The sequence below is a fragment of the Oryctolagus cuniculus genome, chromosome 8 (genome assembly GCF_051225735.1).
Source record: "Oryctolagus cuniculus isolate XC-2025 breed Fujian yellow rabbit chromosome 8, ASM5122573v1, whole genome shotgun sequence".
Classification (NCBI taxonomy): Eukaryota; Metazoa; Chordata; class Mammalia; order Lagomorpha; family Leporidae; genus Oryctolagus; species Oryctolagus cuniculus.
In genome coordinates, this window is record NC_142874.1 from 140,378,542 (window position 1) to 140,406,264 (window position 27,723).

Sequence of the window (27,723 nt, forward strand, 5' to 3'; positions counted from 1 at the left end):
GACCCAGCAGGGGGAGGGAGATGGGTGTGTACGGAAGCAGGGAGGCAGAGACACGAGATCGGCCAGGCTGAGCCATCGTCAGGGCGGGAGGCGTTCCTGATGCCGAGGCTGAGCGGTTAAAGAGGCCAAGAAGGTAAAAGAAGTGCTGGTGTTGTGGCTTCTCCCGGGGTCAAGTGGACGAGCGATGGGCTCACGCAGCAGTACAGGGCACTCAGAATGAACAGCAGACTGGGGGATGCTCATGCTGGTTTCCGTCTTGCTCGTTGAAGTGACTGAGATATCCAAGTGGAGTCCAGTGGGCAGCTGGCTGGGTTTGGGGAGGAATCTGGAGATGGACACTCACAAGTTAGACAAGTTAATTCAGATTAAAGTGCTGCACAATCAGGAGATGTGTGTGGCTCCATCAGGAGAGCATATTTTACACCGGCCTGCAGTCCGGATGCCGCCCGGACAAGTTTTGTGGGCCAGCAGCACCAACTCTGGCATCGCCTGGGAGGCTTCCTCGAGGCCCATCCTGTACCTAGCGAATGTAACAGGAGCCCCAGGACAGTGCGTGCACATCAGGTCTCAGGAGGCTGTGATGCAGGGAGCCCGCTGCTCACCGCCCCCTGCAGGAGGAGCTGAAGCCGCCTGCCCACTGCCTCATCTGCATGTCAGCCGCGGCAAGGGGGAGAGAGAGCACAAAGTCATGAGCTTGGGGCTGGCATGGTGGTGCAGGGGTTGAGCCACTGCCAGCAGAGCCAGCGTCCCACGTAAGCACCAGTCCGAGCCCCGGCCGCTCCATTTCCGACCCAGCTCCCTGCTGATACCCTGGAAAAGCAGTGGAAGATGGCCCAAGTGCCTGGGTCCCTGCACTCATGCGGGAGATCTGGATGGATGTTGAGGCTCTTGGTTTTGGCCTGGTCTAGCCCTGGCCATTGCAGCATGAACCAGTGGATGGAAGATCTCTCTTTCTCTCCCTCTATAACTCTGCCTTTCAAATAAATAAAATGAATTTTTTTTCATTTTTTAAAAGATTTATTTATTTATTTGGAAAGCAGAATTAACAAAGAGGCAGAGGCAGAGGCAGAGAGAGGTCTTTTATCCGCTGGTTCACGCCCCAGATGACTGCAATGGCTGGAGCTGGGCCAATCCAAAGCCAGGAGCCTGGAGCTCCCATGTGGGTGCAGGGGCTGAAGGACTTGGGCCATCTTCCACTGCTTTCCCAGGCCATAGCAGAGAGCTGGATTGGAAGTGGAGCAGCCAGGACTAGAACCAGCGCCCATATGGGATGCTGGCACTGCAGGCAGTGGCTTCACCCACGACACCACAGGGCCAGCCCCTGGGATGAGTCTTGAAAGGAAATCATGGCCGGCGCCGCAGCTCAATAGGCTAATCCTCCACCTAGTGGCGCCAGCACACCGGGTTCTAGTCCCGGTCGGGGCACTGGATTCTGTCCCGGTTGCCCCTCTTCCAGGCCAGCTCTCTGCTGTGGCCCGGGAGTGCAGTGGAGGATGGCCCAAGTGCTTGGGCCCTGCACCCCATGGGAGACCAGGATCCTGCCATCGGATCAGCGCGGTGCACCGGCCGCAGCGCCCCAGCCGTGGCAGCCATTGGAGGGTGAACCAATAGCAAAAGGAAGACCTTTCTCTCTGACTCTCTCTCACTATCCACTCTGCTTGTCCCCCCCCCCCCAAAAAAAAAAGGAAATCATGAGCTTTCTTCTCTCAATGTGACATCCACCGTCAGTAAATAGACAAACGGGATTAAATCAAGCTAAGAAGATTCTGCACTGCAAAGGAAGCATTCAGAATGAAAAGGCAATCGATAGAATGGGAGAAAATATTTGCAAACTCTGCAACTGATAAAGATTTACTATCCAGGATCTAGAAAGAGCTCAAGAAACCCAACAACAAAACAAACAATCCAGCTAAGAAATGGGCAAAGGACATGAACAGGTATTTTTCAAAGGATAAAATCGAAGAGCCAACAGATGTGTGAAAAAATGTTCAGGATCAGGAAAATACAAATAAAACCCACAATGAGGTTTCACCTCACCCCAGGTAGAATGGGTATCATCCAAAAGTAAAAAATAATAAATGCTGGCAAGGATGTGGGGGGAAAAGGCACCGTAATCCAGTGTTGGTAGGAATGTAAACTAGTACAATGATTATGGCAGACAGTATGGGGATTCCTCAGCAATCTGAAAAGGGATCTACCGTATGACTCAGCCATCCCACTCTTGAGAATTTTACCAAGCAAAATAAAAAGCATATGAAAGAGTTACCTGTATCCCATGTTTATTACTGCTCAATTCACAATAGCTAAGACATAGAATCAGCCCAGATGTCCAACTGATGACTGGATACAGAAAATGTGTGTGTGTGTGTGTGTGTGTGTGTGTGTATATTCCACACTATGGAATACTAGTCAGCCATAAAAAAGAATGAAATTCTGTCTTGCAACAAGGTGAATACAATTGGAAACCATTATACTTAGTGAAACAGGGCAGTCTCAAAAAGACAAATATCAGTGTTTTCTCTGATATGTGGCAGTTAATATAGAATACCAAAAATGTATATAATGACGAAACATACATCCTCTGATATGATTGTTGTTTTTAATCCTTGCTTATACTCTCGTGGAACTGTGGTCTGCCTGCTTCTTATTTACTGAATATTACGGTTACTGGTGAATTAAGGTAGAGATTACAGGCTATGTTAAAATTATAACTTTGCAAAATTAATGAGAAGGGAGGGAAGGAGGAGGATGGGAAAGGGCAGGAAGTATGGTCATCTTAGAACTGTACCTAGGAAATACATGAAATTTGTTTATATTAATAACAATTTTTAAAATAAAACTTAACATATTTGTTTATTTCTTTAAAATAATAAATTACTATATTGCTGATAGATAATATATTTTATAAAATGTAACTATATTTTCAAAACAAAAAAAAGTGAGAATGCCATTGAGACATTTATTTATTTATTTATTTGAGAGGCAGACAGAAAGCTACTCTCTGCTAGTTCACACCCAAATACCTGCGCTGGCCAGGCCAGGGCCTGGCTAGAGCTGCTTACCAGGAACTTAATCCAGGTCTCTCATGTGGGTGGCAGGAACTCAATTACTTGAGCCATCACCGTTCTTTCCCAGGGTCTGCATGTGGAGCCGATAACTGAATCTACACAGTCTGTTATGGGACACGGGCCTCTTAGCTAGGCTGAACACCTGCCCCTGGGTTGTATTTTTGAGAATCTTTTTCAGCGTCTTACTGATAGAAAACAGCTGAGCTCTCATTTGCTTGCTCATCCAGTGTGCTGTCACATGTTGTTCTGGTGAAGGTTTGTGATGGACTCCAGCATCTTACAGACACATAGCTGGAAGGGGAGGGCGTTGACGACTTTCTCAGATGTTTGCGGATACTCCTTTTTGATTCCTCATCCAAACTCTACAAGTATGATTTTTTGAAGTTGTAATGTGGAATCAGAAATCATATTAATGAGCTTTTTGTACTTTTACATTAAAATCCACAGATAAATCTTAAATTTTGGGTGGCTGGTTTTCTTTCACTATGTTATTGGTCATTTGGAAAGCATTGGCTCACTGAATTTTATGGATCTTCCAAATGTTGACATATTTATTATGTAATTGAGAAAATTCACATTTTAATGTCACTTCTGATCTCATCAGAATAGTTTCTAAGAGTAGAGAACCTGGCAGTGAGAGAAACAGGTTTTCCAAAGTTTAAATTTTTACTCAAATGCCAGAATTTTGTGACCGATGATAAACTGCATCAGTTTTTTTCCTTGGAAAAGGCTAAGCTTGTTCATTTAAAAAAATTATTTATTTGAAAGTCAAAGCTACAAAGAGAGCAAGCAAGAAACAGCGAGATCTTCCATCTGCTGGTTCACTCCCCAGATGGTTGCGACAGCCAGAGCCCAGCCAGTTTGAAGCCAGGAGCCAGAGATTCATCTGGGCCTCCCACATGGGTGCAAGGACCCAAACACGTGGACCATCGTCCACTGCTTCTCCCGGCCACTAGTAGGGAGCTGGAACGTTTTTGAGAAAATGTTTACCAAATATTCAAATCTTGATCATCATAGTTTCTCTGACATTCTTTCAAGTAACAGTGGTGTTGAGTGAGGGTAGCAATGGACCGTGTTCATAATTCCCACACTTTCCCAATGCTTTCTCCAGGGCCACCCACTGTACACCTTGGAATACTGTAAAAGTGCTCTCGACATGGTGTCTGTTGTCACACGGACTGTCAAGGGGATGCTTAGAGGCTGAGAGTGTGGGGAGCAACTCGGACTAGACTAAGTTACTGGAATTAAGACTTATTCTATGCATCTGCTCTCCTACAATATGGCGCTGGGAGAGGAGAAAACAGCTTCTACCCAGCTGCCTCCAGTTCAACCAATAAACAGCAGGACCTGCTCCTGATTGGAGGAGAGCAGCGTACTCGGCGTGTGGGTAGCAGAGTTGGGATTGGCGGAGGAGGACTATAAAGGAGGAGAGAGACGGCATGCACCAGGAACATCTAGAGGAACATCTAAGAGGAACACCTGTGCAGCCCCCGAGAGAGCCGGCTGGCGGTGTGCCGCTCCCCCGCGGAAGTGGGGAATGTGGCAGGGGGAACCGCCCTTCCACGGAGGTGGAAGGGTCGGTAGCCAGCCCGGAAAGAACCAGCAGCAAACCCGGGGAGGGCCGAGCAGATGAAAGAACAGTGCAGGGTCCTGTGTCGTTCCTCCACGAAGACGGGGAGCGACATAATGGTGCCGTGACTCGGATATGAAGCCTAGGCAGGGTTTTGTGTCGTTCCTCCATGAAGAGGGGGAGCGACAGAGAGTCTGTAGCTGAATAATTTTACTGCTTTTGAAGGGCATTGGTGAGCAAAACTGAAGCCCTTAACTGAAGCCAGCTTTTTAAAACATTCCGACTGTGAGCACAGAGCATTCAGGCAGTGAATGTGGTGTTGGTGTGGTGTGGAGCCTTGGCCTTGATCCGTGTTAAGCTACGAGCAGTTCTACTCACATACTTCTGCTCTGTTGGGACAGGTGTCCACACCCACACTACGAAAAAGGCCAAGAATGTCTTCACATTTTAAAAATAATTTTGGCCTCAAGAATCTCTGGAAAAGGTCTCTGAAATCCCAGAGGACTATGGGCCGTATTCAGAAAAGCCGAGTCCTATATCATTGTTCTCAGCCTACTGCACACGGGCTTATGAGGCTCCCGGGTGTCAGGTGGACTACTTCTAGGCGGAAGCGTTTAGAAGTAAGCTTTGGACTTGGTGCGTCTCTGCGCCCTGGCTTTGTGACACAGCCCTGATGGCACTCACTGGCTTGTTTGCCCTGGGTGTTCATTCAATCATTCAGCTACTTACTGAGCCCTGTGTCTTAGTCTGTTTTGTGCCGCTATGTAAGCAATATGAGGGAACCTCGAAAAGTTCATGGAAAAATGCAGTTAAAGCAAGTTTATTATGATGCTAAAACATTTTAAACCCATGCGTAGTTTTTTCATAATACACATTTTGATGAACTTTTGGAAGACCCTTTGCATGGATTTCAAAGTTGGTTTTTTTTTTTTTTTTCTCACCAAAGTAAACTTTCTATTCCATTTTCTATGAACTTTTTAAAGTACTCTCATACCTAAGACTTGGTCATTTATAAGGAACAGAAATTTATTGGTGAGATCAGGCTGCCAGGTGCTGGGGTCCAACGAGGGCCTTCTTGCATCACCCGTGGTGGAATACAGAAGAGCGTTAGGGGCAGACTCCCCATGGCCCGGTCCCCTGCTCCCAGGCCGTGCACCCTGGTGCACAGCTCCGTGTGCCCAGCTCTCGCCAGCCGCTGTAGCTGCTGTAGGCAATTGGCACACGTGTCCCGGCTTCACACAACCCGAGCGTGTCACCTGGCAGCTCTGGAGGTCTCGCTGTCAGAGGCGTCGTCCCTCGTGGATGCTCTCGGGAAGCACTGGCTTCCTGGCCCGTTCCAGTTTCCGCCTGCCCTGCGTGCTGTGGCTTCTGGCCTCTCCTTCAGCGTCCAACCAGCAGCGCTGCCTCTCTCCGACCTTCGTCACCACACTTCTCTCTAACCACGGCCGGGGTGGTCCTGCCAGAAGGACTTAGTGGTCAGAATAGCTTCCGACAGTGCAGGGTCATCTCACCTCTAGGCCCGTCTGCAGGATCCCTTTTGCTGTGTAGACAATTAGGGTTTAGTGTGTGGGTTCCCTGGTTGGGTCGGGGAGAGGAATTACTCCTCCCGCCCACGCTCACCCTGCGTGTGCATGATGCTGAGTTGAGGGGATGAAGGGGGGTCCTGTCCCGTCGCGCTTGTCTGCATGCTGTGCCTCTCTCTGGTATTAGTCGAGCTCCAGCGCCGTGTCAGTCAGCTTCCCCTGACCTTTACCTTCCGGGAGCAGGTTTCCCCTGGCTGGCAGTGCGGAGGCCCCGTGCATCCGGCCTCTGCTGAGACTGGCCGTGGGGGAGCACGCGTGGAGGAACAGTCACACAGAGAGCTCAGGAAGCGTGCCCGGCCGTGTGGCCAGCCCGCACGAGAGAACTCCTCTCTGGTCTGGGAACAACAGTGACACAGCGGCTTCCTCCCAGGCCCACCCACAGGAGGCCATTATGAGCTCAAGTCTGCACCCTCAGCCCAGCAAATACCAGCCTAAGGTTCCGGGGTTACACGATGGCATGGATTTGGGGCGCCAAGTCTGGTTCAGTCGGAGCAGCCTGCCTCTTCCAGGTGGAGGTGACCCTCTGCTGTACAAATGACTCACAGCTCTTTTCTCCCACTGCACCCCAGCTGGGAGCCCCCGAGTCTTGTGTCCTGCTCTGTTTGCATGTCCAGAGGACAGCACAGAGCGAGCACGCCATGTGAACATAGTGCTGAGGGCTTTGTCAGCCTGCACTGAGGCGCTGCCCTTACACTCATCAAATTACAGTTTTGCATTTTGCTATTTTGCTGGGACACATAAAAGAAACCCATTCCCCAAGGATGCAGAGTGCATTTTGGGGCCTAAAAGCCTGGGAATGCGGCAAGTGTTCTATTTTTTTTTTTTAAAGATTTATTTATTTATTTATTTCAAAGTCAGAGTTACAGAGAGAAGGAGAGGCAAAGAGAGGGGGGGGGGTCTTCTATCCGCTGGTTTACTCCCCAACTGGCTACAATGGCCGGAGCTGCACCCATCTGAAGCCAGGAGCCAGGAGCTTCTTCTGGGTCTCCCATGTGCGTGCAGGGCCCAAAGACTTGGGCCATCTTCTGCTTTCCCAGGTCATAGCAGAGAGCTGGATTGGAAGTAGAACAGCCGGGTCTTGAACTGGCGCCCATATGGGATGCTGGAACTGCAGGTGGCAGCTTTACCCACTACCTCAGCGCACCAGCCCCACAAGTGTTCTTGTGCAGCTGGGTAAGCCTCCACTTGGGATGTGGTGCGTCCTGTATCAGAGTGCCTGGGATAGAGTGCCACCTCCGCATCCAGTCCAGCGTCCTGGCAATGCACCTGGGAACAGCACACGATGGCCCACGTGCTTGGGTTCCTTCCACCTCCATGGGAGACCCATATGGAGTTCCTGGCCCCTGGCTTTGGCCTCGCCCAGCCCTGGCTGTTGTGGGCATTTGGAGAGCGAACCTGCTGGTAGAAGCTTGTTTGATCTTTCACTCTCCCCCTTTCAAATGAGTAGAAATTAAAAAAAAAAAAAAAAAAGAAAGCTTGGAGGCAAGTCTCATGGCAGGTGGAGGCAGGTTTTAGGCAGAGGGGTCTCGGGCCCCCACTGGCAGCATCCGTGGATCTCAGACACCTCAGTGGGCCTGAAGCTTAGAGGCATGGCCAGGTGGGTTCTGCAGCCTGGGCCCATGGAGGGGCAGGTGTGGGGCCAACCAGGCCTGCTCTGCAGCCACACAGACTACAGCCCTCGTGGGGGATCTGAGGCCGACCTGCCCACGCAGCGGGGGCCCTTCTTAGACCAGCACACGCTGTACAGAGGGCCTTTGTGTGGGCTGGCCGGGGACACAGTCAAGAATAACAGGAGCCTCAGGTTCTGCCGCTCCAGCCGCAGCCCCCGGCTTTCCCTCCTGAGCAGGCCTGTTTGTATAAACGTGCATGAGAAACCCAAGCCCAGGTCCCTTACAAAGAAGCCGTGTTTGCCTCCCACGCTGGTCTGGCTGCTGCGTGTGTGCCGTTCTAATGGCGGCCCTTGCTGCTGTTTGGGTTTCCGTTGACATTTTCCTGCCTGCCGCGGCTGTGTTCCAAGCTGTGGTTTCAAACCCGGTGCTTGTAGCCGGGTTTGAAAGATGAGGGCTGCCCTGCTCCTCGAAGGTCTTATTCAGCCCCGGCGCCTGGGCAGTGTGTGTTGCTGAAGCCTCAAAACAGCGCGGCGAAGCACTCGCCATTGCTGTGCGTTCCTATGGGCTGCCAAGTGTTTTCCCCAGAGTTAGCCCTGCGCAGACCTGAACCCCTGATGTCTGGGTCCTTGCCGGAGCGCTCCTTCGTGGAGGGAAACCTCACGGTGTCTGCAGCCATGGCCCATAGCTGTGCAGGTGGGCGCCTGCCTAGGATTCGGGGGCTCGTGCTGTCATTTGCACTTCACACGTGAGGCCCTGGGACGTGGAGAAGGTAGACGCTTTGCCCATGGTCCTACCTGGCCACGCAGTGCAGCCAGGCCCCAGGCCCAGACCCTCCCTCTCCCCAGGGGTCTTTCTTTTGTCCCTAGGGAGTCTCTGGTCTGCTGCTTCCTTCCTGTGCAGGCCCCCTTCCAAGAGCGGAGAAGACCTGAGGAAAGAGGCTTGCATCAGCCAGGAGCCCCCGTGTGGTGGGCTCCCCTGCCAGGCCCCACGGCCCTGGCTCCTTTGGCTTCGTCCTGGCTGGGTCAGCTCCCTGCCGCCCTTGGCCCAAGGTGGGAAGTCCCTGCTTCCTGGGCCAGTCCTGGACCTTGCAGGTGGCTGTGCTTGGGAGGTGTTCTTCCTCGCGCAGAGTTCAAGTGGTCTCTGCGGGGCTCGCCACAGATTTGTCTTTTGTTAGCCTGCTTCCTGCCTTCGGCCCCGTCTCCCTCCTCCCCTTCCCTGTCCTTTTACCTAAGTATGGCGTGGTTGCCCTGCAGGTGCAAGGCTCCTTGTCCGAATCTCGTGTGACTGTGGGACGTGGGTTACAGCTATGAGACCAGCGAGGCCCGTTACTGGTAGCCCCGAACTCTGTTCCCACTTCATCTCCGAGCCCCGGCCAGGATACCTGTTTCCTGCATCCCACCTGCTGTGTGACAGTTTCTCCGTCTTCCCTCCTTCTTCCTGACCTTGATGGTTTCCAGGAGCAGTCGTCGGGCATCTCGTGGAAGGTCTGTCTCTGGGATTTGTTACGTGGTTCCTTCGTGGATTTTAGGAAAGAGCAATAGAAAGGGAAGAGGGGCTGGCGCTGTGGTGAGTGGGTGAAGCCACCACCTGCAGTGCTGGTAGCCCATGTGGGCGCCAGTTCAAGTCCTGGCTGCTCCACTTATCATCCAGCTCTCTGCTGTGGCCTGGGAAAGCAGTGGAAGATGACCCAAGTCCTTGGGCCCCTGCACCCACATGGGGGACCCGGGGGAGGCTCCTGGCTCCTGGCTTTGGATCGGCCCAGCTCCAGCTGTTGCAGCCAATTGGGGAGTCAATCAGTGGATGGAGGACCTCTCTCTCTCTTTCTGCCTTTCCTTCTCTCTGTGTGTAACTCTTTCAAATAAATAAATAAATCTTAAAAAAAAAAAAAAGAAGAAGAAGAAAGAAAGAAAGGGGAGAGTCGCTGTCATCTTGTCACCCTCGGGACGCCCGGTGTCGGTGGGCTCGCCGCTGTGCACGCTGGGCTCTGGTCCTCTGCAGTACTCGCTCCCTGCAGCTGGGAGAATTACCCTGGGAGGTGGCTGGGACCCTGGGAGGAGGGTCTGCCCCTCCTTTCACACGTCCGTTCATTAATTCAGTCACCTCCTCACACGACAGGGACTAACGGACGCTTGTTGTAGCTTGGGTTATTTCAGGTCCTGCTTGTTCCGTCTTGCTGGTCAGCCTGTTCCAGCTCTGGTCCCTGGCAGGGCTTTCCTTTGGCTCCTGTGTCCCTGGGACACGTCCCCGTTCTCTCATTTTCTGAGCACTTCCTTCCTGTTCTGGCACCCCACGATCTTTCAGCCCATCTTGAGTTTTCCTTGCCCCGTCCCTCAAATCCATCCCTTCTCCAGGGACCCCTGGCTCCTTTGCCTGGAAAATGTTAGCAACTCAGATCTGTGCCCTGCGTGTTCACTTCGATGCAGGGATGTTACTCCTTCCAGATCCTCCCGGTTCACAGAGTTGGGAAATGCACACGTGTGTGTCAGCCGTGTGGCATGCGTGCCTGCACTTGGATCTGGTCCGTCTGTCCGTACCGACAGTGGAGCTTTGCTTTGTTGAGCACTGATTTGCTGAGTAGCCGGTGGTAGGAGTGGGCAGTGCTGCCCTCCACCCCAGGTGCTAAAGGAAAGCAGGGGCCGTGGGGTGGAGGGTGAAAGGGGACCTGGGCACTGTGGGCGCACTGCACAGCCAGAGGAGGAGCTGCCGAGATCAGGGAGCTGGTTAGCGGGGCTGCCACGGCTGGACTCTGGCTTTCGGCGTGGAATCCATTTCCAACCTGTCTCCTGTGCCTGTGAGGCTTGTGGTCTTGTGGGCGTGTGTCCGCTCAACTGCTGACACCTTGGGGTGGCCGTGAGCTGGCTGAGGATGTGATTGTGGGAGTTGGTGTGTTCCGCAGATGACTACAGGAGGTACAACAGGGAGACCCCTGTCCCTCAGCACGAGTCACAGGCCAGCGGCCCGAAGGCTGCGCTGGTGAGCGTGCTCACAGGTGACCGGGTGGTTACCCCGCCGTGTCTCCACGATCTAGCTGTCCTCTGGGAAATGCAGGTAGGTGCAGGGCTCCTGCAGCGCGGCTACTTCACGTGTACACCTGCTCAGCGACGGGATATAAAGCAACGGAGGAGTCTGCTTCCTGTCAGCCCAGGAGCTGGTGACAGAGGGAAGAGCAGCACGCAGGGGCGGCCTCCCTGGCCCACCCTCAGCAGGCCGGCACTCAGCTGGTTTGCTTTAAATCACTTTTGGCAGCTTGGGAAGTCACGAAAGGACACCAGAGGGGCCCCCTCCAGAGACTTCTGAAGCCATGGGGCAGCCTGGGGCGCCGTCGGGCCCTTCGACCCCTGGTTCCCTTTGAGGCGTGTGTGTGTCTGTAGGGGGTACATCCGTCCTGCCACCTGTAGCAGAGACCTCTGTGTGTCCTTTGCCAGTTGGACCTCATCTGCCCCAAGGACATCGCGTTTTATTGTGTGTGGTGCATCGTGAACATCCAAGAGTTGCAGTGGAAATCAACAGTAACGGCTGGTTTTTGTATTTGAATTGTAGCTGTGACCCTTAACCCTGAGATGACACCCCCAGCTTCTCCCAGGTGTAGACATGACTAGAATAGCACATTTTGGGTAGTCACCCTGGGACAGACAACATCCAGCTGTCTGTGGCCAGAGCTTCTTCAGCTCGGCCTGTATTCCAGTATTCCCTGCCTGCATGTCTCTGCTAGGTAAGATAGTGCCTCTATGCACACACGCACATACATGCACACACACGCTCAGACACATGCACACACACATGCAGACACATGCTCTCACACATGCACACACGCTCTCACACATGCACACCAATGCAGACACATGCACACACACATGCACACACACGCTCTCACACATGCATACACATGCTGTCACACATGCATACCAACGCAGATGCATGCACACACATGCTCAGACACATGCACACATACCTGCACACACACGCTCTCACACATGCACACCAGCACAGACACATGCACACACACATGCTCAGACACATGCACACATACCTGCACACACACGCTCTCACACATGCACACCAGCACAGACACATGCACACACACACGCTCAGACACATGTACACACACGCTCTCACACATGCACACCAACGCAGACACATGCACACATACGCTCTCACACATGCACACACACATGCACACCCATGCACACACATCCTCTGAGAGAGCAGGGGCGCTGTTTCATTCGCTGCTGCATCCCTAGGCCTGCAGCCGTGCCCGGAACGTAGCTGGTGTTCGATGAACACCTACGGAAGAATAATGTAAGTCGCGAGTCGGGAGAGGGTGGCCCCTGATGTGAATTTAAGTAAGAACTGTGGGGTTTTATTTCGTGGGGCTGTCTTACGTTATAGCTGAAGCCGAATCCCGTGACTGAAGGTGGATGTATCTACTCTCCACGGTCTCAGAACGCAGGCTGGAATGTGTGTGGCTCCTCGCAGCTTATCCAGCTGTCCTGCAGTGCAGTGCAGTGCTCACTCGTAAGGAATCCTGAGATTCTCTGTCAAGCCCCACTCTGAAAGTGTTTTAGATTTTAAGGTGCGTTCAGCAACATGACCGAGCTTAGCCCACATTTCTACTCTGCATTCGGCAGGAGGTGACTTTCTGTTTCAGTGTGGGGGGCGCTGAGCCCGAGCCTCCAACGCTGCAGTGACCGCTCCGAGGGCTCGCCCTCGCCTGGCGCGCAGGGCACTTCTGAGGTCGCGAGGATAGAGTCGGGGGAGATGCTTATTTGGGTGCAGAGACATTTGAAATCCATGCCAATGTGGGTCTTCAAAAAGATCATGGAAAATGGGAGAATGTGTCATGAAAAAACTGTGCATGGATTTTACTTTTAAGATGTATGTATGTATGTATGTATTTATCTGAAAGGCAAAGTTACCGAGAGGCAGAGGCAGAGAGAGAGAGAGAGAGAGAGGTAGGTCTTCCATCCACTGGTTCACTCCCTAGTCACAGTGGCCGGAGCGGTGCTGATCCAAAGCCAGGAGCCAGGAGCTCCTTCCAGGTCTCCCATGTGGGTGCAGGGGCCCAAGGATTTGGGCCATTTTCTACTGCTTTCCCAGGCCATAGCAGAGAGCTGGATCAGAGCAGCCAGGACTCGAACCGGCGCCCATATGGGATGCTGGCACTGTAGGTGGAGGATTAACCCACTGCGCACAGCGCCCACCCCAGATTTCACGTTTTTCACCAAAAGCAGCTTATCTTTTAATTTCATTTCCCACAAAGTTTTTGAAGTTCCCTTTGAAGGTGCCTCCATGTTTGTTTTAAAACCATATCACTTTACCGATCTGCTATTTTTATTTAAAATGCGTAGTATCACAAGTGTTTATTTGTCAGATAGGTGGGGACGGCGCTACACTGACGTGACAGGGACTGCACGTGATGGGCGTTTTGTGCACCGGGTCTTTCACAGCCACGCGCCAGCCCCAGCCTCCCTGCGGTGCTGTCTCCGGGACGGGCGGCACACAAGTGCATGCAGGCTGCCTGTGCGCTAGCGACGCGCTCACACCCCGGCCTGGCACGAGACTGACCTGTTTCCCGCCGCCACTTTTCGTTTCAGAGCATTGGGGAGTCGGCGATGGGCACGGTGCTGGGGCAGCTGCTGCCCCTTGTGAAGCCGGCCTCCCAGAGGACCCAGGACGACTACAGCCCCGAGGAGCTGCTGGTCCTGCTTGTCTACATCTACTCCGTCACTGGAGAGTGCCCCGCGGACCGAGAGCTGGACGAGGCGGAGGAGCTCGTGAAGGGTGCCCTGGCCCAGGCCTTCTGCCAGGAGCCCGAGCTGTCACCTCTACTGCAGAAAATCACAGGTGAGTGTGGGCGGGCCAGGTGTCCCAGCTGGGTGTGGGCCTGACACGAGAGAGGTGTCCCAGCTGGGTCCCAGCTGGGTGTGGGCCAGCCGGGTGCCAGTGCACCTGACGTGGGAGCAGGTGTCCCAGCTGGGTGTGGGCCGGCCGGGTGCCAGCGTGCCTGACACGGGAGCAGGTGTCCCAGCTGGGTGTGGGCCGGCCGGGTGCCAGCGTGCCTGACACGGGAGCAGGTGTCCCAGCTGGGTGCCAGCTGGGTGTGGACCTGCCGGGTGCCAGTGTGCCTGACATGGGAGAGGTGTCCCCGCTGGGTGTGGACCTGCCGGGTGCCAGCATACCTGACACGGGAGAGGTGTCCCAGCTGGGTGTGGACCTGCCAGGTGCCAGTGTACCTGACATGGGAGCAGGTGTCCCAGCTGGGTGTGGGCTGGCCGGGGTGCCAGTGTTCCTGACACGGGAGAGGTGTCCCAGCTGAGTGTGGGCCGGCCGGGTGCCAGCACACCTGACACGGGAGAGGTGTCCCAGCTGGGTTTGGACCTGCTGGGTACCAGTGCACCTGATACGGGAGAGGTATCCCAGCTGGGTGTGGACCTGCCAGCCGGGTGCCAGCGTGCCTGACACGGGAGAGGTGTCCCAGCTGGGTGTGGGCCGGCCGGGTGCCAGCGTGCCTGACACGGGAGCAGGCATGTCCAGTGCCATGTCTTCTTTGCCCTTTGAGGTGAGGAGGTTTCCTCCTTCATAACTGCTTGTCAGAATTCTTATTTCTTGGGCTGAAACTTGGTTAAAACAATATGATGCAGCTTTTGTGTAGGATTTCCACTGATGCATTCTGTTGAGACGGCCATTTTAAACTTGAAAACTCTCCCTTTAAGGTGTGTAATGGCCTGGACATGTGCATCTCCGGAGTAGCTTCACATTTTGGTTTCTCATAGTTTGTTTTCAATTTGAACTGGTACCGTCCCGAATAGTCCCTGGACATCCGGGCAAAGCAGGCTGTGCTCATAGTAAAATACCAGAAAACCTGGCTGTGCTTGCTGTAAGAACGGTGGCCTGCCTCGTGGAGGCGTGTGTGTGGTTTTGTACTGAATTCGGTGTCATTCGTGTTTTGGGTAGAGCTGACTTCCTTTGGTGTGGGTCGAGTCTCTGCTAGGCGTAGATGCTCTGAGGACGGCAAGTGTGCGTGCGTGCTGCGAGTGTGTGCACCAGGGTGGGCGTAGGCCTGTGTGAAGGAAGCTCAGCTGAGCAGACTCCGACCCAGCTGTTTCCCTGCCCTGCTGGGCCTCTGGGGCGGGATCCGCCACTCCCCGACGAGGCCAGGGAGCTGGCCGCGGCAGAGCCCCGCGCACCTGTTACTCACGCCCCACTTCCGACGTTCCCAGTGGTGGTGATGGGAAACGGTGCCCGATGAGTGCCGTCTCACAGAAAGGAAGCGGTCCCTGCTCAGCCTGGGACCTGTTTGCCAGCTTCGGATCTGCTGGGGAAGAGCTTGTTCCCACGGCATTGAGTGCAGCCCTGCGTGTGATGGCGTGTGTTTGCGTGGCTGCCAGTGAAGGTCGGTGGAAACACGGATGGGGGTTTACACAGTGCTTACAACGGAGCTGTGTTTCAGAGTGAACCCCGACTCTCGGAGCGTTCCGCTGCAAGTTGTTAAGACGCGCAGTGTGGAGAGACAGGGACGATGTGTTTCAGCGGGGGTGTCGCGGGAGCTTTCCTGCGGACTGTGTGCGGCTGTGATTTCCGGAACGGGAGTCGGGCTGTACGAGATGCGTTCAATATTCGCTCAAGGTGCTCGCTGCCTGGTGCTGCGTTTTTATTAGTTTGTTTATGGTTTCTCAGGATATTGCATTTTCTTGCTTTCAGAAGACTTCCGTGCGTTCTTGTTTGTAGTGGGAAAATTTTTTAAGCTCGGAGGTTGAAAAAAAAAAGAATTTATGGAAATCCTAGTATATTTTTAAACTTCAGAGACATTGTAAAGTACTAAGTATACATTCCTGCCTAGATTAACTTTAGATGCACGGTTTAATGAGGGTGGAGAGGATGTGTTACTTAAATCTGACATAAGGGAACTCATTACTGGACACACTGACACACACACACACACACACACACACACCCCAGCCGCCGTAGACCCCGAAGTGACGTTATCCTCGACGAGAGACTTTTCCGCGGCAGACACCTACTCCGTAGGCCGTTCTCTGGGATGTCGTGGCCTGGGAGGAGAACGTTTGATGGGCATCTCAGGATGAAAACCATCAGCATCGAATGATGGGGGGGAGGGTCTCAGCAGGCACTGCAGAGCTTGTCATGTCCTGGCACGGGGCTGGGCTGGGCTGGCCGGGCCTCACCCCGGTGCTGTCCTGTGTACCTCCAGGGACTGGGCCAGGTGGGACCTCACCCCGGTGCTGTCCTGGGCTGGGCTGGCCGGGCCCTCACCCCGGTGCTGTCCTGTGCATCTCTAGGGACTTGACTGGGCTGGCCGGGGGCCTCGCCCCGGTGCTGTCCTGGGCTGGGCTGGGCTGGGCTGGCCAGGGGCCTCGCCCCGGTGCTGTCCTGTGCTGTCCTGTGCTGTCCTGGGCTGGGCTAGCCGGGCCCTCACCCCGGTGCTGTCCTGTGCTGGGCTGGCCTGGCCCTCGCCCCGGTGCTGTCCTGTGCTGGGCTGGCTGGGCCCTCGCCCTGGTGCTGTCCTGTGCTGGGCTAGCCGGGCCCTCACCCCAGTGCTGTCCTGTGCTGGGCTAGCCGGGACCTCGCCCTGGTGCTGTCCTGTGCTGGGCTGGCTGGGACCTCGCCCTGGTGCTGTCCTGTGCTGGGCTAGCCGGGCCCTCACCCCGGTGCTGTCCTGTGCTGGGCTAGCCGGGACCTCGCCCTGGTGCTGTCCTGTGCTGGGCTGGCTGGGACCTCGCCCTGGTGCTGTCCTGTACTTCTCTAGGGACTGGACTGGGCTGGCCGGGGGCCTCGCCCCGGTGCTGTCCTGTGCTGGACTGGGCTGGCCGGGCCCTTGCCCCGGTGCTGTCCTGTGCTGGGCTGGCTGGGCCCTTGCCCTGGTGCTATCCTGTCCTGTGCTGGGCTGGGCTGGGCTGGCCGGGCCCTCGCCCCGGTGCTGTCCTGTACTGGGCTGGGCTGGGCTGGCCGGGCCCTCGCCCCGGTGCTGTCCTGTGCTGTGCTGGGCTGGGCTGGGCTTCCTTGTTGCCCAGCGACGGGATCTATTTTGTGCCTTGTGGATATCTTATGGTTGATAAAACTTTGAGAATCATGGAAGATAAGCCATGGCTCCATCGGAGACTTCTCTCCTTCATGCCGGTGGGACCAGGGACGCAGCTTCTTCTCTCTCTGCTTCTTCGGCAGTGCTGTCTCACCCGGCTGCTCCTGGAGGGGCCAGGGGTTGGACCTGGGCGTCCTGGGTGTGGAGCCCAGGCCTCTTCATCTGCCACAGGCCCGCCCGGCGTGTGTTGGGTCCTCTGATCACGTTGTGTGGATGGTGTCACGCTCAACCATCCCCCGTGTCCCTTTCTGAACAGAGAACTGCTCTCCGATTAACCTGTCTCTGCTGGTTGCTTGTTGCTGTTTCCCAAACTTCCCTGTTCCGTACGTACACCGTCTTTGCTTCACATTGTGATAAAGAATTTGAACTGTTGTTTTTAGCCCTTAAAATCGATTGGTCTTCTAGCTTTCTGAAACAGGAGTTGCTAACATAAACTCTATTATTTCAATAAGGTCTCTTGCTAGTGCCCTGTGTTTAAAATTCATATTTCATTTCCTCTGTTCGTCATGTAAGTTCCTTCCACAGTTTTTTTCATTCCCCTTTATTCTTTCCTGGTATGGAAGCAGCATAAGGAACTGTGATTGGCAAAGCAAAACAAGAACTTCAGCATGGTCGATGGCAGCTTATTATTTTATTTTAATCTCTTTTTGACATAAACTTTTGGGGAGGATTTCTGGAGTGGTGGACAAAGACCCTTCCCTACTCACACCAGATGACAGGGGTTGGCTCTCTAGGTGTTGGAGCTGTGCAGAGAAAATTAGTGCGGCCTGAATATGTCGATGAGTGTTATGCTTTCTTGGTCCTGCTAAGTTCAAAGAGAAGATCAGTTTCCATAGGCCACAGCGAGCGTTTGCCTGGTAGTCACAAGAGAAAACAAAGGCAGGCCATTTGAACCTTCTTCAGAGATTGAAGTCAAAATTCTGTTTCGAACGTCCTGTGTAGTTGGAGTGTCATCTTGCAGGGAGCGGGTCAGTAACAGCCCAGGGATTGGGTGTAAAATGCTGGATCCGCAGGTCCAGGCTCTGGCACTTACCGGCAGTGGGAGTGAGCGGGTGACTCACCCATCCTGAACCTTGGTAATAGACGGAACCATGTCGCTGACGGCGCCTGGTTCTGCTGAGAATAAAGCGATGTGTGTGTGGGAACGGATTTGGGGCCCATACAGTGTTGGAAGAGGTGTTTCCCCCATTGCGGTGGCTGTTTCGTGGCATCTGGTTGTCAGATGTGAGTGGTGCCCAGCGCTCTTCACCTCACGGTGCACGCGGATGATGGGAACGTACGTTATGTCGAGATGCGTGGACCAGGCTGCCGTGGTCAGGCGAGCAGCCCTGGCGCTCTGGCTCCTGCAGGCCCTGCTCAGCTGACCTGGGCCAACGTGAGGCCGCAGCCGGGCGCACCGGAAACCTATCGGGAGCAAACTGGCTGACAGAACAAAAACACCTCACTGTAGTGTATGGATTTGTGAAAAATTTTATGTATTTATTTGAAAGACAGAGACAGAGAAGGTTCTCATCTGCTGGGAGCAAGGCCGAAGCTGGGAGCCGAGAAATCAGTCCAGGTCTCCCATTCCCAGGTGCAGGGCAGAAACCCAACCACCTGAACCCATTCCTGCTGCCTCCGGGAAGCTGAAGTCCAGAGCCGGGCCTGGATATTGACCCTGGGACGCGAGTGTGCTAACCAGGGACTTAATCACTAGGCCAATTATCTGCCCCCTTTTTCCCTTTTTTTTGGACACACAAAACTATTTTGAAGAAATTTTTTATTGGTAAATTTTTTTTTATTCCTCATTGATATTTTTTCCCTGAGTGTTATGGTATCTTTACAGACGAGGTCAGTAAGAGCTGGGCCCACTTAGATGCAGTATAAAGTCTGTGCACGAATGAGTCAAGGGATGTAAACCGTCTGTGGTTCGAGATCGAGACAGGATAACACCCTGGAGATTAAAATGTACACTTACTAAACTCTTCCTGGTGGTAATTTGCCATTATCTATTACTGTTCTGGTTTTTGGATTGTACTCAGATGTGTGTAATGAAAATATACTAGGTTAACTTAACAATTTGTTTTTCTCAGCAAAAAATTCAGAAACGGGCAGAACTGCTTTTTCAGACTTTGTTCCTCCACGTCCTGAACCTGCAGTTGGTCGCAAGGTGGGCACTGCTCCTGGAGCATTGTGGGCAAGCTCACGGCCAGGGCCGGGAAGGGTGATGGTGAAAGTTCAGTTAGGAGAACCCTAAGCAAAAGACCTGCATCCTTGGCCAGAACGGTGTTCCATGGCCCTGTGCGTACGAGGGAAGCTGATGAGTGCATGTTTCTAACCGGGCATGTGTTTGTCTTGAACAGTGTGGACGTTCCATTAAAAGAAAGAAGGCAAGAGTGGCCACTGTGGGGCTGGCTCTGTGGCGTAGGGGTAAAGCTGCTGCCTGCAGTGCCAGTATCTCATATGGGTACGTGTTCGAATCCCAGCTGCTCCACTTCCCATCCAGCTCTCTGCTAAGCAGTGGAGGATGGCCCAAGTGCTTGGGCCCCTGCACCCATGTGAGAGACAGGGATAAAGCTCCTGGCTCCTGGCTTCAGCCTGGCCCATCCATGGCTATTGTGGCTATCTGGAGAGTGAACCAACAGATGGAAGATTTCTCTCTCTCTCTTTCTCTCTCTCTCTCTGTATCTCTTTCTCTCTCTCTCTCTCTCTCTCTCTGTCTTTCTCCTCCCTGTAACTCTGCCTTTCAAATAAATAAATTTTTTTTAAAGGACATTGGCTAAGAAACTTGTGTTTGTTATAATTATCACGAGAGGCTTCCCTGAGAGAAGAAATTGGACAATGTAATAATACACCGTCAGATGGTGTCGTGGCCTCAATGCTTTCCTTTTGGTGACCGAAGCTCCTTCTATACTCTGCACTGAGAAAGTACTGGTACTGCTGGATGAACAGCACGAATATTTTCAGCTTATCCCTGATTTCTTTTTTCTTTCTTTTTTTTTCTTTCTTTCTTTCTTTTTTTCTTTCTTTTTTTTTTCTTTTCTTTTTTTTTTTTTTTTTTGACAAGCAGAGTTAGACAGTGAGAGAGAGAAAGAAAGCGAGAAAGGTCTTCCTTTTCCATTGGTTCACCCCCCCAACTGGCTGCTGCGGCTGGCGCACTGCACTGATCCAATGGCAGGAGCCAGGTGCTTCTCCTGGTCTCCCATGGGGTGCAGGGCCCAAGGACTTGGGCCATCCTCCACTGCACTCCCGGGCTACAGCAGAGAGCTGGCCTGGAAGAGGAGCAACCAGGACAGAATCCGGCGCCCCTACCGGGACTAGAACCCAGGGTGCCGGTGCCGCAGGTGGAAGATTAGCCTAGTGAGCCGCGGTGCCGGCCATGATTTCTGAATACGTCAGTGTGCCAGTGTCCATCTGACCTGTCTAGGCGAGTCCACCTGGGTGGGAGTGGTTGAGTGTTGAGGCTCCAGGCGCAGGACTGAGAGTCAGGTGGACCTGGGTTCTCATTCTGGCCTCCTGTGTAGCCTGTGATGGCGAGGTAGCCACTGGTTCCCAGTTTCTGCTTACGTGAAATGGGGGTGGTGTCCATGCCGAGCTCGTGAGCTCGGGGCCTGGTACATCATGCTGTCTCTGTTGCCGTCATCATCATCCTCAGGCACTGTCTTCCCCACGGAGCTGGCAGGACCTAGTAGAGAACAGCACAGTACACGCTGTCCCGCCGTGAGCTGAGCATCCAGCTACGTGGAGTGAATGTCACCGAGACTCCAGGGAGGAATGGAGAAATCCTGCCACTGCGTGCATCTGCACACAGGATCCCGTGTGGACTACAACTCGGGTGGTGCCTGGAGAGGCCGCGCCACAGTGACTGAGAACTGCATCCTGAAGCTGTGTCTCCTTCTAGAATTACTCATTGATTTGAGAGATGAGGTGGAGAGCACGCACCCGCAGGCGCTCTCCAGGACTGTCCACAGCAGCTGGGGCTGCGCCAGGCTGTGTTGGCCCTGGGGCTGGGAGCGGGAGTGCAGTCCAGTCTTCATGGGGAGTGAGGAACCCAATCACTTGAGCAGTTGTGGTTGCCTTCAGCGTCTACACCAGCAGAAAGCTCGAGTCAGAGCTCCAGCCAGGAGTGGAACGCAGGCCCCCCTGACCCCAGTGTGGGAGGCAGCGTCTTAGCTGCTTGGACAAACACCCATCTCTACCATCGATTGGAAAACACTACCCAGCGCTGAGCCCATAAACACGAATGTCTACTAAATGTACCCCAGATACTCTGGACTCCAGTGAAAGGTTCTGTACAGCTAACTGCTTTGACATGATGTGCTCACACTTATACCACTGATTTCTGAAACGTGATTCGGGACAGGAGACAAAAAACTGCATCTGAATTCAAGGGCACTCACGTTGCGGCTGTCAGTGGGTCTCCTCTGTGCACGGCAGTTCCTTCCCTAGTAGGTCCAGGTGCCCTGGGTGGGCCCGGGGTGCCTGGTTTCTCTGGGAGGCACCGAGACTCAGAGGCCTCTGCTGGTTGGGAAGACCGCAGCAGGCACCCAGTTGCACACGAGGAACAGGGCCACAGAGCGTCAGCAGACCTGGACGTCACGTTACCTCATCTCACCCACCGCCCAACAGCCTGTTGACGCAGAGGTGGGCCGAGAGCCCTGAGCCCCGTCCAGAATTCTCTGCTGCCTTGGGAAGCTGTGGGACTGAGGGCAGGTTTCCTCCGTGTGTGCTTTATGCCCTGCAGACGCTCAGTGTTTGTCTCTCATGACACGTCCAGTTAGGTGCGGACGCTCCTGTGATTTCTAAAGGCAAATCCAGCGAGAGGTATTGCTGAAGTCGCGGAATTGTCTTCCTTTGTATCTTTCAGGTTACAGACTCCCGAAGGACAATTTTATGGGGTCTTCCTACTTTAAACATGTTTGAAACAATGAGTTACAGTGTGAGTCTCAAATTCAGGTGCTAACAGCAGCTAACAATTTACATAAGTAAAGGGGTTAGATTTGCAGAAAAATAATGGTGAAAAGGGGCAGAGATATCCAGTCTTACTAATAGAGGTGGAGAGGTGGAGACTGTCAAACTAGAGCTCTTTTTATATACATGGGATACTCCACTCTCTCCAGGAATTAGGATTCTGGATTAAAAAAAAAAAAAAGCAGCATGAAATCACCCTGGTAGTTTAATAAATTGACTAAAACTAAGGCGGTTTTATCAGGGACAGAAAGCAGGTTGCACAGCTACATTTTGCCCTGTGTATTGAGAGCCCCTGTTTCAGGTGTCAGTGACACACCTAAGTCTCTGACTCCGGAACGAACTAGAAATGTGGGTGATCTCCAGAGGGCTGAAGTGACGCACAGGAGCGGGAAGCAGGAATCTCCTGGGTGGTTTGTTCTTGTCGTTGTGATGTCTTTTAACTTTAAAAGAAAATTAACCATGTTTGTGTACATTTGATCTGGTACAAGTTTCCCAGTGAGGTGGCACAGATCCCCCTCTCCCCCCCCCCCCCGGCGCCCATAGCTCCTAAGCAGGTGCCATCTAAGCGGAAGTGGACTTGCTGTCGAGCTCTGTAGGACAGGAACTGCTGAGAGGTAGTTTGGGGTTTGTTGTGCAGAAGCGTCTCTGGAAAACAAAGCTGGCCAGGTCACTGCCCGTGTCACAAGAACCCCCGCGCACGGGGAGCTGACGTGGGAGCTTGTGTGTTGACAGTGTTCCTAACTGGCTTCTGCAGCTACCAGAACGTGAAGGGTGGCTTCATGGAAAGGCGTCAGTCCATCCTCCGACCCTGTGACGACCTGTGACGGTGACAGGTGTCCAGCCTCTGTGGGAAGGTGTGCAGTCCGTCCTCCGACCCCGTGATGGTCACAGGTTTCCAGCCTCTGTGGGAAGGTGGACAGTCCGTCCTCTGACACTGTGACGGTGACAGGTTTCCAGCCTCTGTGGGAAGGTGTGCAGTCCGTCCTCCCACCCTGTGACGGTGACAGGTTTCCAGCCTCTGTGGGAAGGTGTGCAGTCTGTCCTCCGACCCCGTGATGGTCACAGGTTTCCAGCCTCTGTGGGAAGGTGTGCAGTCCGTCCTCCCACCCTGTGACGGTGACAGGTTTCCTGCCTCTGTGGGAAGGTGTGCAGTCCCTCCTCCCACCCTGTGACGGTGACAGGTTTCCAGCCTCTGTGTGAAGGTGTGCAGTCCATCCTCCGACCCTGTGACGTGACAGGTTTCCAGCCAGATCTGCAGCTGCTGTGCTTTTGTCCTATAATTCCCAAACTTGGCATAAAATAATAGCATAGGGATTCCTGCTTCTCTGATTGGCATGGGCACAAACTTGCGATGGATTTGCATGAAATACTCATATATTTATCTTTTTAAAAAGGTTTATTTATTTATTTGAAAGGCAGAGTTACAGAGAGGCAGAGAGAGAGAGAGAGGTCTTCCATCTGCTGGTTCACTCCCCAGATGGCCACAACCAGAGCTGCTGCAGCTGTACCAATCTGAAGCCAGGAGCCTCCTCCAGGTCTCCCACGTGGGTGCAGGGGCCCAAGGACTTGGGCCATCTTCTACTGCTTTCTCAGGCCACAGCAGAGAGCTGGATTGGAAGAGGAGCAGCCGGGACTTGAACCAGTGCCTATATAGGATGCCAGCACTGCAGGCTACGGCTTTACCTGCTAGGCCACAGTGCCGGTCCCTCATAGATTTTTGGATTTTAAAGGGTTTATTTCCTCAGTCTTGCTGCTCTATTTCTTCTCCTGTGTCCATTGTACATGTCTAACAAATGAGAAAAGACAGGTCCAGTTTCAGAAGCACTGTTCTCTCTTTACATTTCGTTTTACTGTGGGAAGAACATTTAACACGAGATCTGCCCTTGTCAAAAAGATGCAGGTGTCCAGTACAGTGCTGCTTGCCCGGGCGTGGTGATGCACCGCCGATGCCTAGAACGCCTTCCTCTTGCCACTGAAGCCTTGGGCCCCCTGATTGGCAGCTCCTGTTTTCCCCTCTCCCCAGCCCCAGGCAACCACCATTCCACTTTTTAAAAAGTCTACTTATTTATTTGAAGGGCAGAGTAAGAGAGAGAGAGAGCGCGCGCGCGAGCTTCCATCTTCTGCTTCATGCCACAAATGCGTGGGACAGCCACGGCTGGGCCAGGCCGAGGCCGGGAGCCAGCCAGGACTTCCATCCAGGTCCCACCGTGGGTGGCAGGGAACACAGACGTGGAGCCCTCATCTGCCGCCTCCCAGGGTGTGCACAGGCAGGACGCTGGATTGGAGAGAGGCGAGGCTGCGTCCCAGACGCTTGAGTAGGGCACGCGTGCGGCCGTCCCAAGGGCAGCGTAACCTGTCGCGCCACGCTCTCTCTCTGCCTTTTGACTTCGATTCTGCGAACTGGCCTGTTTCGGGTATGTCCCGTTCACCGAGCCACGCGGTGTGTGTTCTTCTGTGACCGGCTGTGTCACACAGTGAGATCTCGCAAGGTTTGTCCGTGTTCTCAGGTATCCCAGAATTCACTCCTTGACGAGAGAGGATCCCGGTGGTGTTCACCACGCCGCTGGTCACCAGAGCTACGGCGTGGAAGCAACCTAAAAGCCCACTGAGGCGAGAATGGAAAACGCCGTTCACAGGTAGGTGGGGGCGGGCAGCGTGGTGCAACATGCTCTCGGCTGGGAATCTCTTGTTTTCCCCGCGGCATCCAGGCAGGGCTCACCCCCCCCCCCCCATCAGCTGGCCATGAGGAAGGGGTCGGGGGCAGCTCGGGCCCCTCGGGCCTGCCTTCCAGTGGACAGCAAGCACGCGCTCGTATCCACGAACAAAGCCCACTCTGCGACCGGCAGGGAAATCTCCAACGATTTGTTCACAGCAGCTTTCCTCTTCCGAAACGACCCGGTAATCGGAGACCACATAAACCCGGTTGTTGCTGTTCACGGCTGCCACTTAATTATAAAAGCTTCTGGGGCTGGCGCTGTGGCGTAGCAGGTAGAGCCGCCGTCTGCAGTGCTGGCATCCCACATGGGTGCCGGTTTGAGCCCCGGCTGCTCCATTTCTGATCCAGCTCTCTGCTGTGGCCTGGGAAAGCAGTAGAAGATGGCCCAAATGCTTGGGTCCTGTACCCTCATGGGAGACCTGGAGGAAGCTCCTGGCTCCTGGCTTCAGATTGGCACAGCTCCAGCCATTGCGGCCAATGCTGGAGTGAACCAGCAGATGGAAGACCTCTCTCTCTCTGCCTCTCCTTCTCTTTCTGTAACTCTTTCAAATAAATAAATAATTCTTCAAAAAATTATACAAGCTTTCATCCCCGTTAGCACAGCACTGGCCTTTTGTTTATTGCGTAGGCGGAGGTGCCTGTCAAACGGCATTTTCCAGACTTGGCCATGCTGCTCCCTGGCCTTGCGGAAGTCAGTGGTGGATTATGAAGTCGTAACCAGGAGCTCGTGAGAACCTCTCCTCTGCTCCGGCACCTGTCACTTCTGCGTTCTTCCTTCATCCCCCGAAGCAAATTTCAGAATAAGCATTCCTGCATACTGTGGCCCCTGATGAGATTATTCAAATTGGATTTAAAAAATGAAGCAGTTTTCGAGGCCCACCCGTGGCGTAGTGAGCTAGACGGCCTCCTGCATCCGCAGCATCCCACGCTGGAGCACTGGTCGGAGTCCCAGCCCTGCCCATGCACCTGGAAGGCAACAGATGATGGCTCAAGTGTTGGGTCCCCGCCATCCGTGTGGAAGACCAGGCGGGCTTCCTGGCTCCTGGCTTTGGCCTGGCCCAGCCTCGGCTATTATGGCCATTTGGGGGAGTGAACCAGTGGAAGGAAGGTAACACTCGCTTGCTCGCTCGCTCTCTCTCTGTCTCTCTCACTTTGCCTTTCAAATAAATAAAAAAAAAAAAAGCAGAACCCTACCAGTTTTCAGGGTTTCAAAAGTCTCTTCCTTGAGGAATGATGGCTGAAGCTTTGAGCGCAGCCCCTGGCGAGGCGCTGATGGAGGTGTTGCTGTGGGCACTGAAGAGTGAGCCTAACAGTCCACCTGCAGCCCGCATGCCGCTCGCAGGGGCAGGAAGACGAGCTCACGCGCCTGGGTGACGGTGCAGGGGACCACGGCTGTGCAGTGCGCACATTCCGCGGGCTGGAGGGGCCCACTGTGTATCAGAGAGGGATGTCTTCGCTCTCGCGTCTCATCTACTCTGGCGCGCCAGGATCCGACTTTCCATTAAGGAATACACCTTCCTGTCCAGCGTTTCAGATTTCGTGTTTCAGGGCTGCCAAAACAAAACAAACAAAGCAGAAACCGGCTTCAGAGCCTGTTGTTCTACATCACAGCTCGCAACACTTTGATATAACAGGGACTATTTTTCCTCTTGATTTCTGCGATTTGTGCTGGAGAGGCTGATGAAGAACATATGTGTGCCCTAAATCACTCCCATGAGAAATGTTGGAGCTGTTACATTTCGTGTTACTCCCCGACTAGCAAAAACAGTTCAGCCCTGCACATAATCCCCAGCAACTATATCAGTGGTGTTTGGTGCACATTGAAAACGTGTCGCAAGCTGCACAGGGCGATACTTAGAGTTGCCGGTTAAGGAGGCTAACTAGGGAGGTAGCTGTGCTAACAAATTAAGGGAGCACTACAAATTACTTCCTTGAGTACTTGATTTTTCCACTGCACGCCATGAAGCCAGTTAGTCTTAACGACACTTGAGTGCGTTCTTTGGACAGTGGTATTTATGCATGTATATACACATGAGCCATACTGCTGTCCAGCCACTGAGTTGTTGTTTTTTGTCTGCACACAGTGCCAAAAGCAATACACTCTCATGCCACGTAATGACCTGTTGGCCAGTTGCAGGCTCCGTGTGCGGTGGTGGTCCCAGAATCTTCCCTCTGGTGTTTACTGAGTCTTGAGTGGGTCAAGAGGCCTTGCTGAGCTGAGTGACCTTCGCCTTCCAGGTTTGTCTGCCTGTGTGTGATGAAGTCATCCAGGCTGGTTTCTCAGAGCCTGCCCCCAGTCCTTGATCTCAGAGCCTGCCCCCAGTCCTTGAGCGACACACACCTGTAACCGGGCACATGGTTACACATTGGTTACTCAGGAGGTCCGGCACTGCTGGTTCTGGGTAACTGTGCATTAGATGGGGTCGACTTTCTCAGGAAAGAGAAGAAATGAAATGCTGGGGCAGGCCTCTGGAGAAACAGGTGGGGAGTTTAGGCTGTGACTGGCTGTTCCACCGTTGTTGCCTCTTGGAATAAGAACTGGACGATTTCACAAAGGGATACTAAAAAACCATAAAACTAGGTCTCCTACCATAGGAACATTCACTAGGAAGCCAGTTCTGTAAAGAAATACGTAAGTACCCTGTCTTCCCTCTGCTCAGTCTGAAATTCTACTCACTGCACCCGAGTAACTGCAGAAAGCGTAGGGGTTTGAGTCCCTAAAAATAACCGTGTGAAATTTTCACCAGTCTTTCAGAAAACAGCAACTGGCGACTAGAATCCTCGCTAGAGTGGGAGCTGCTTTCGCCATGTGATAATGTGATTGCCCTCAGTTGTGCCCGCCGTATGTGGCCGGGTAATTCTATGTAATTTTGTGAACAGAAAGCGTCGGAAGGCCAGGATTGGCTTTGCGTGAGTTCTAAGGCTCCACTCATGTTTCTACGTTCCTTAAAATATTTATAATTGGGTCTTTTTTTCTTTTCCTGATTACAGAGTTGTTCATTCTAGAGTACTTGAAAGCTCTTTTGCTCAACAAACACAGAACAAAATAAAAAAATTACCTGTAAGCTCACTACCCGGTAAGAACTGCTGCTAGAATGTGGTTCTCCCGGTGTGCAATCTGTGGGT

General features: G+C 53.4%; 1 protein-coding gene across 2 annotated transcripts in view; it reads left to right on the forward strand.

Annotated features, from left to right (window-relative positions):
• Positions 1–27,723, forward strand: part of SCFD2 (sec1 family domain containing 2) — a 358,545-nt gene that overhangs the window by 170,529 nt on the left and 160,293 nt on the right. For both annotated transcript variants that reach the window (XR_016212204.1, XM_002721791.6), the window contains one exon: positions 13,426–13,675. Coding sequence is in view for 1 of the 2 variants with exons in the window: in XM_002721791.6 (XP_002721837.4) it covers positions 13,426–13,675 (250 nt within the window). In the remaining variant the exon portion in view is untranslated. The remainder of the gene's footprint in view (positions 1–13,425; positions 13,676–27,723) is intronic.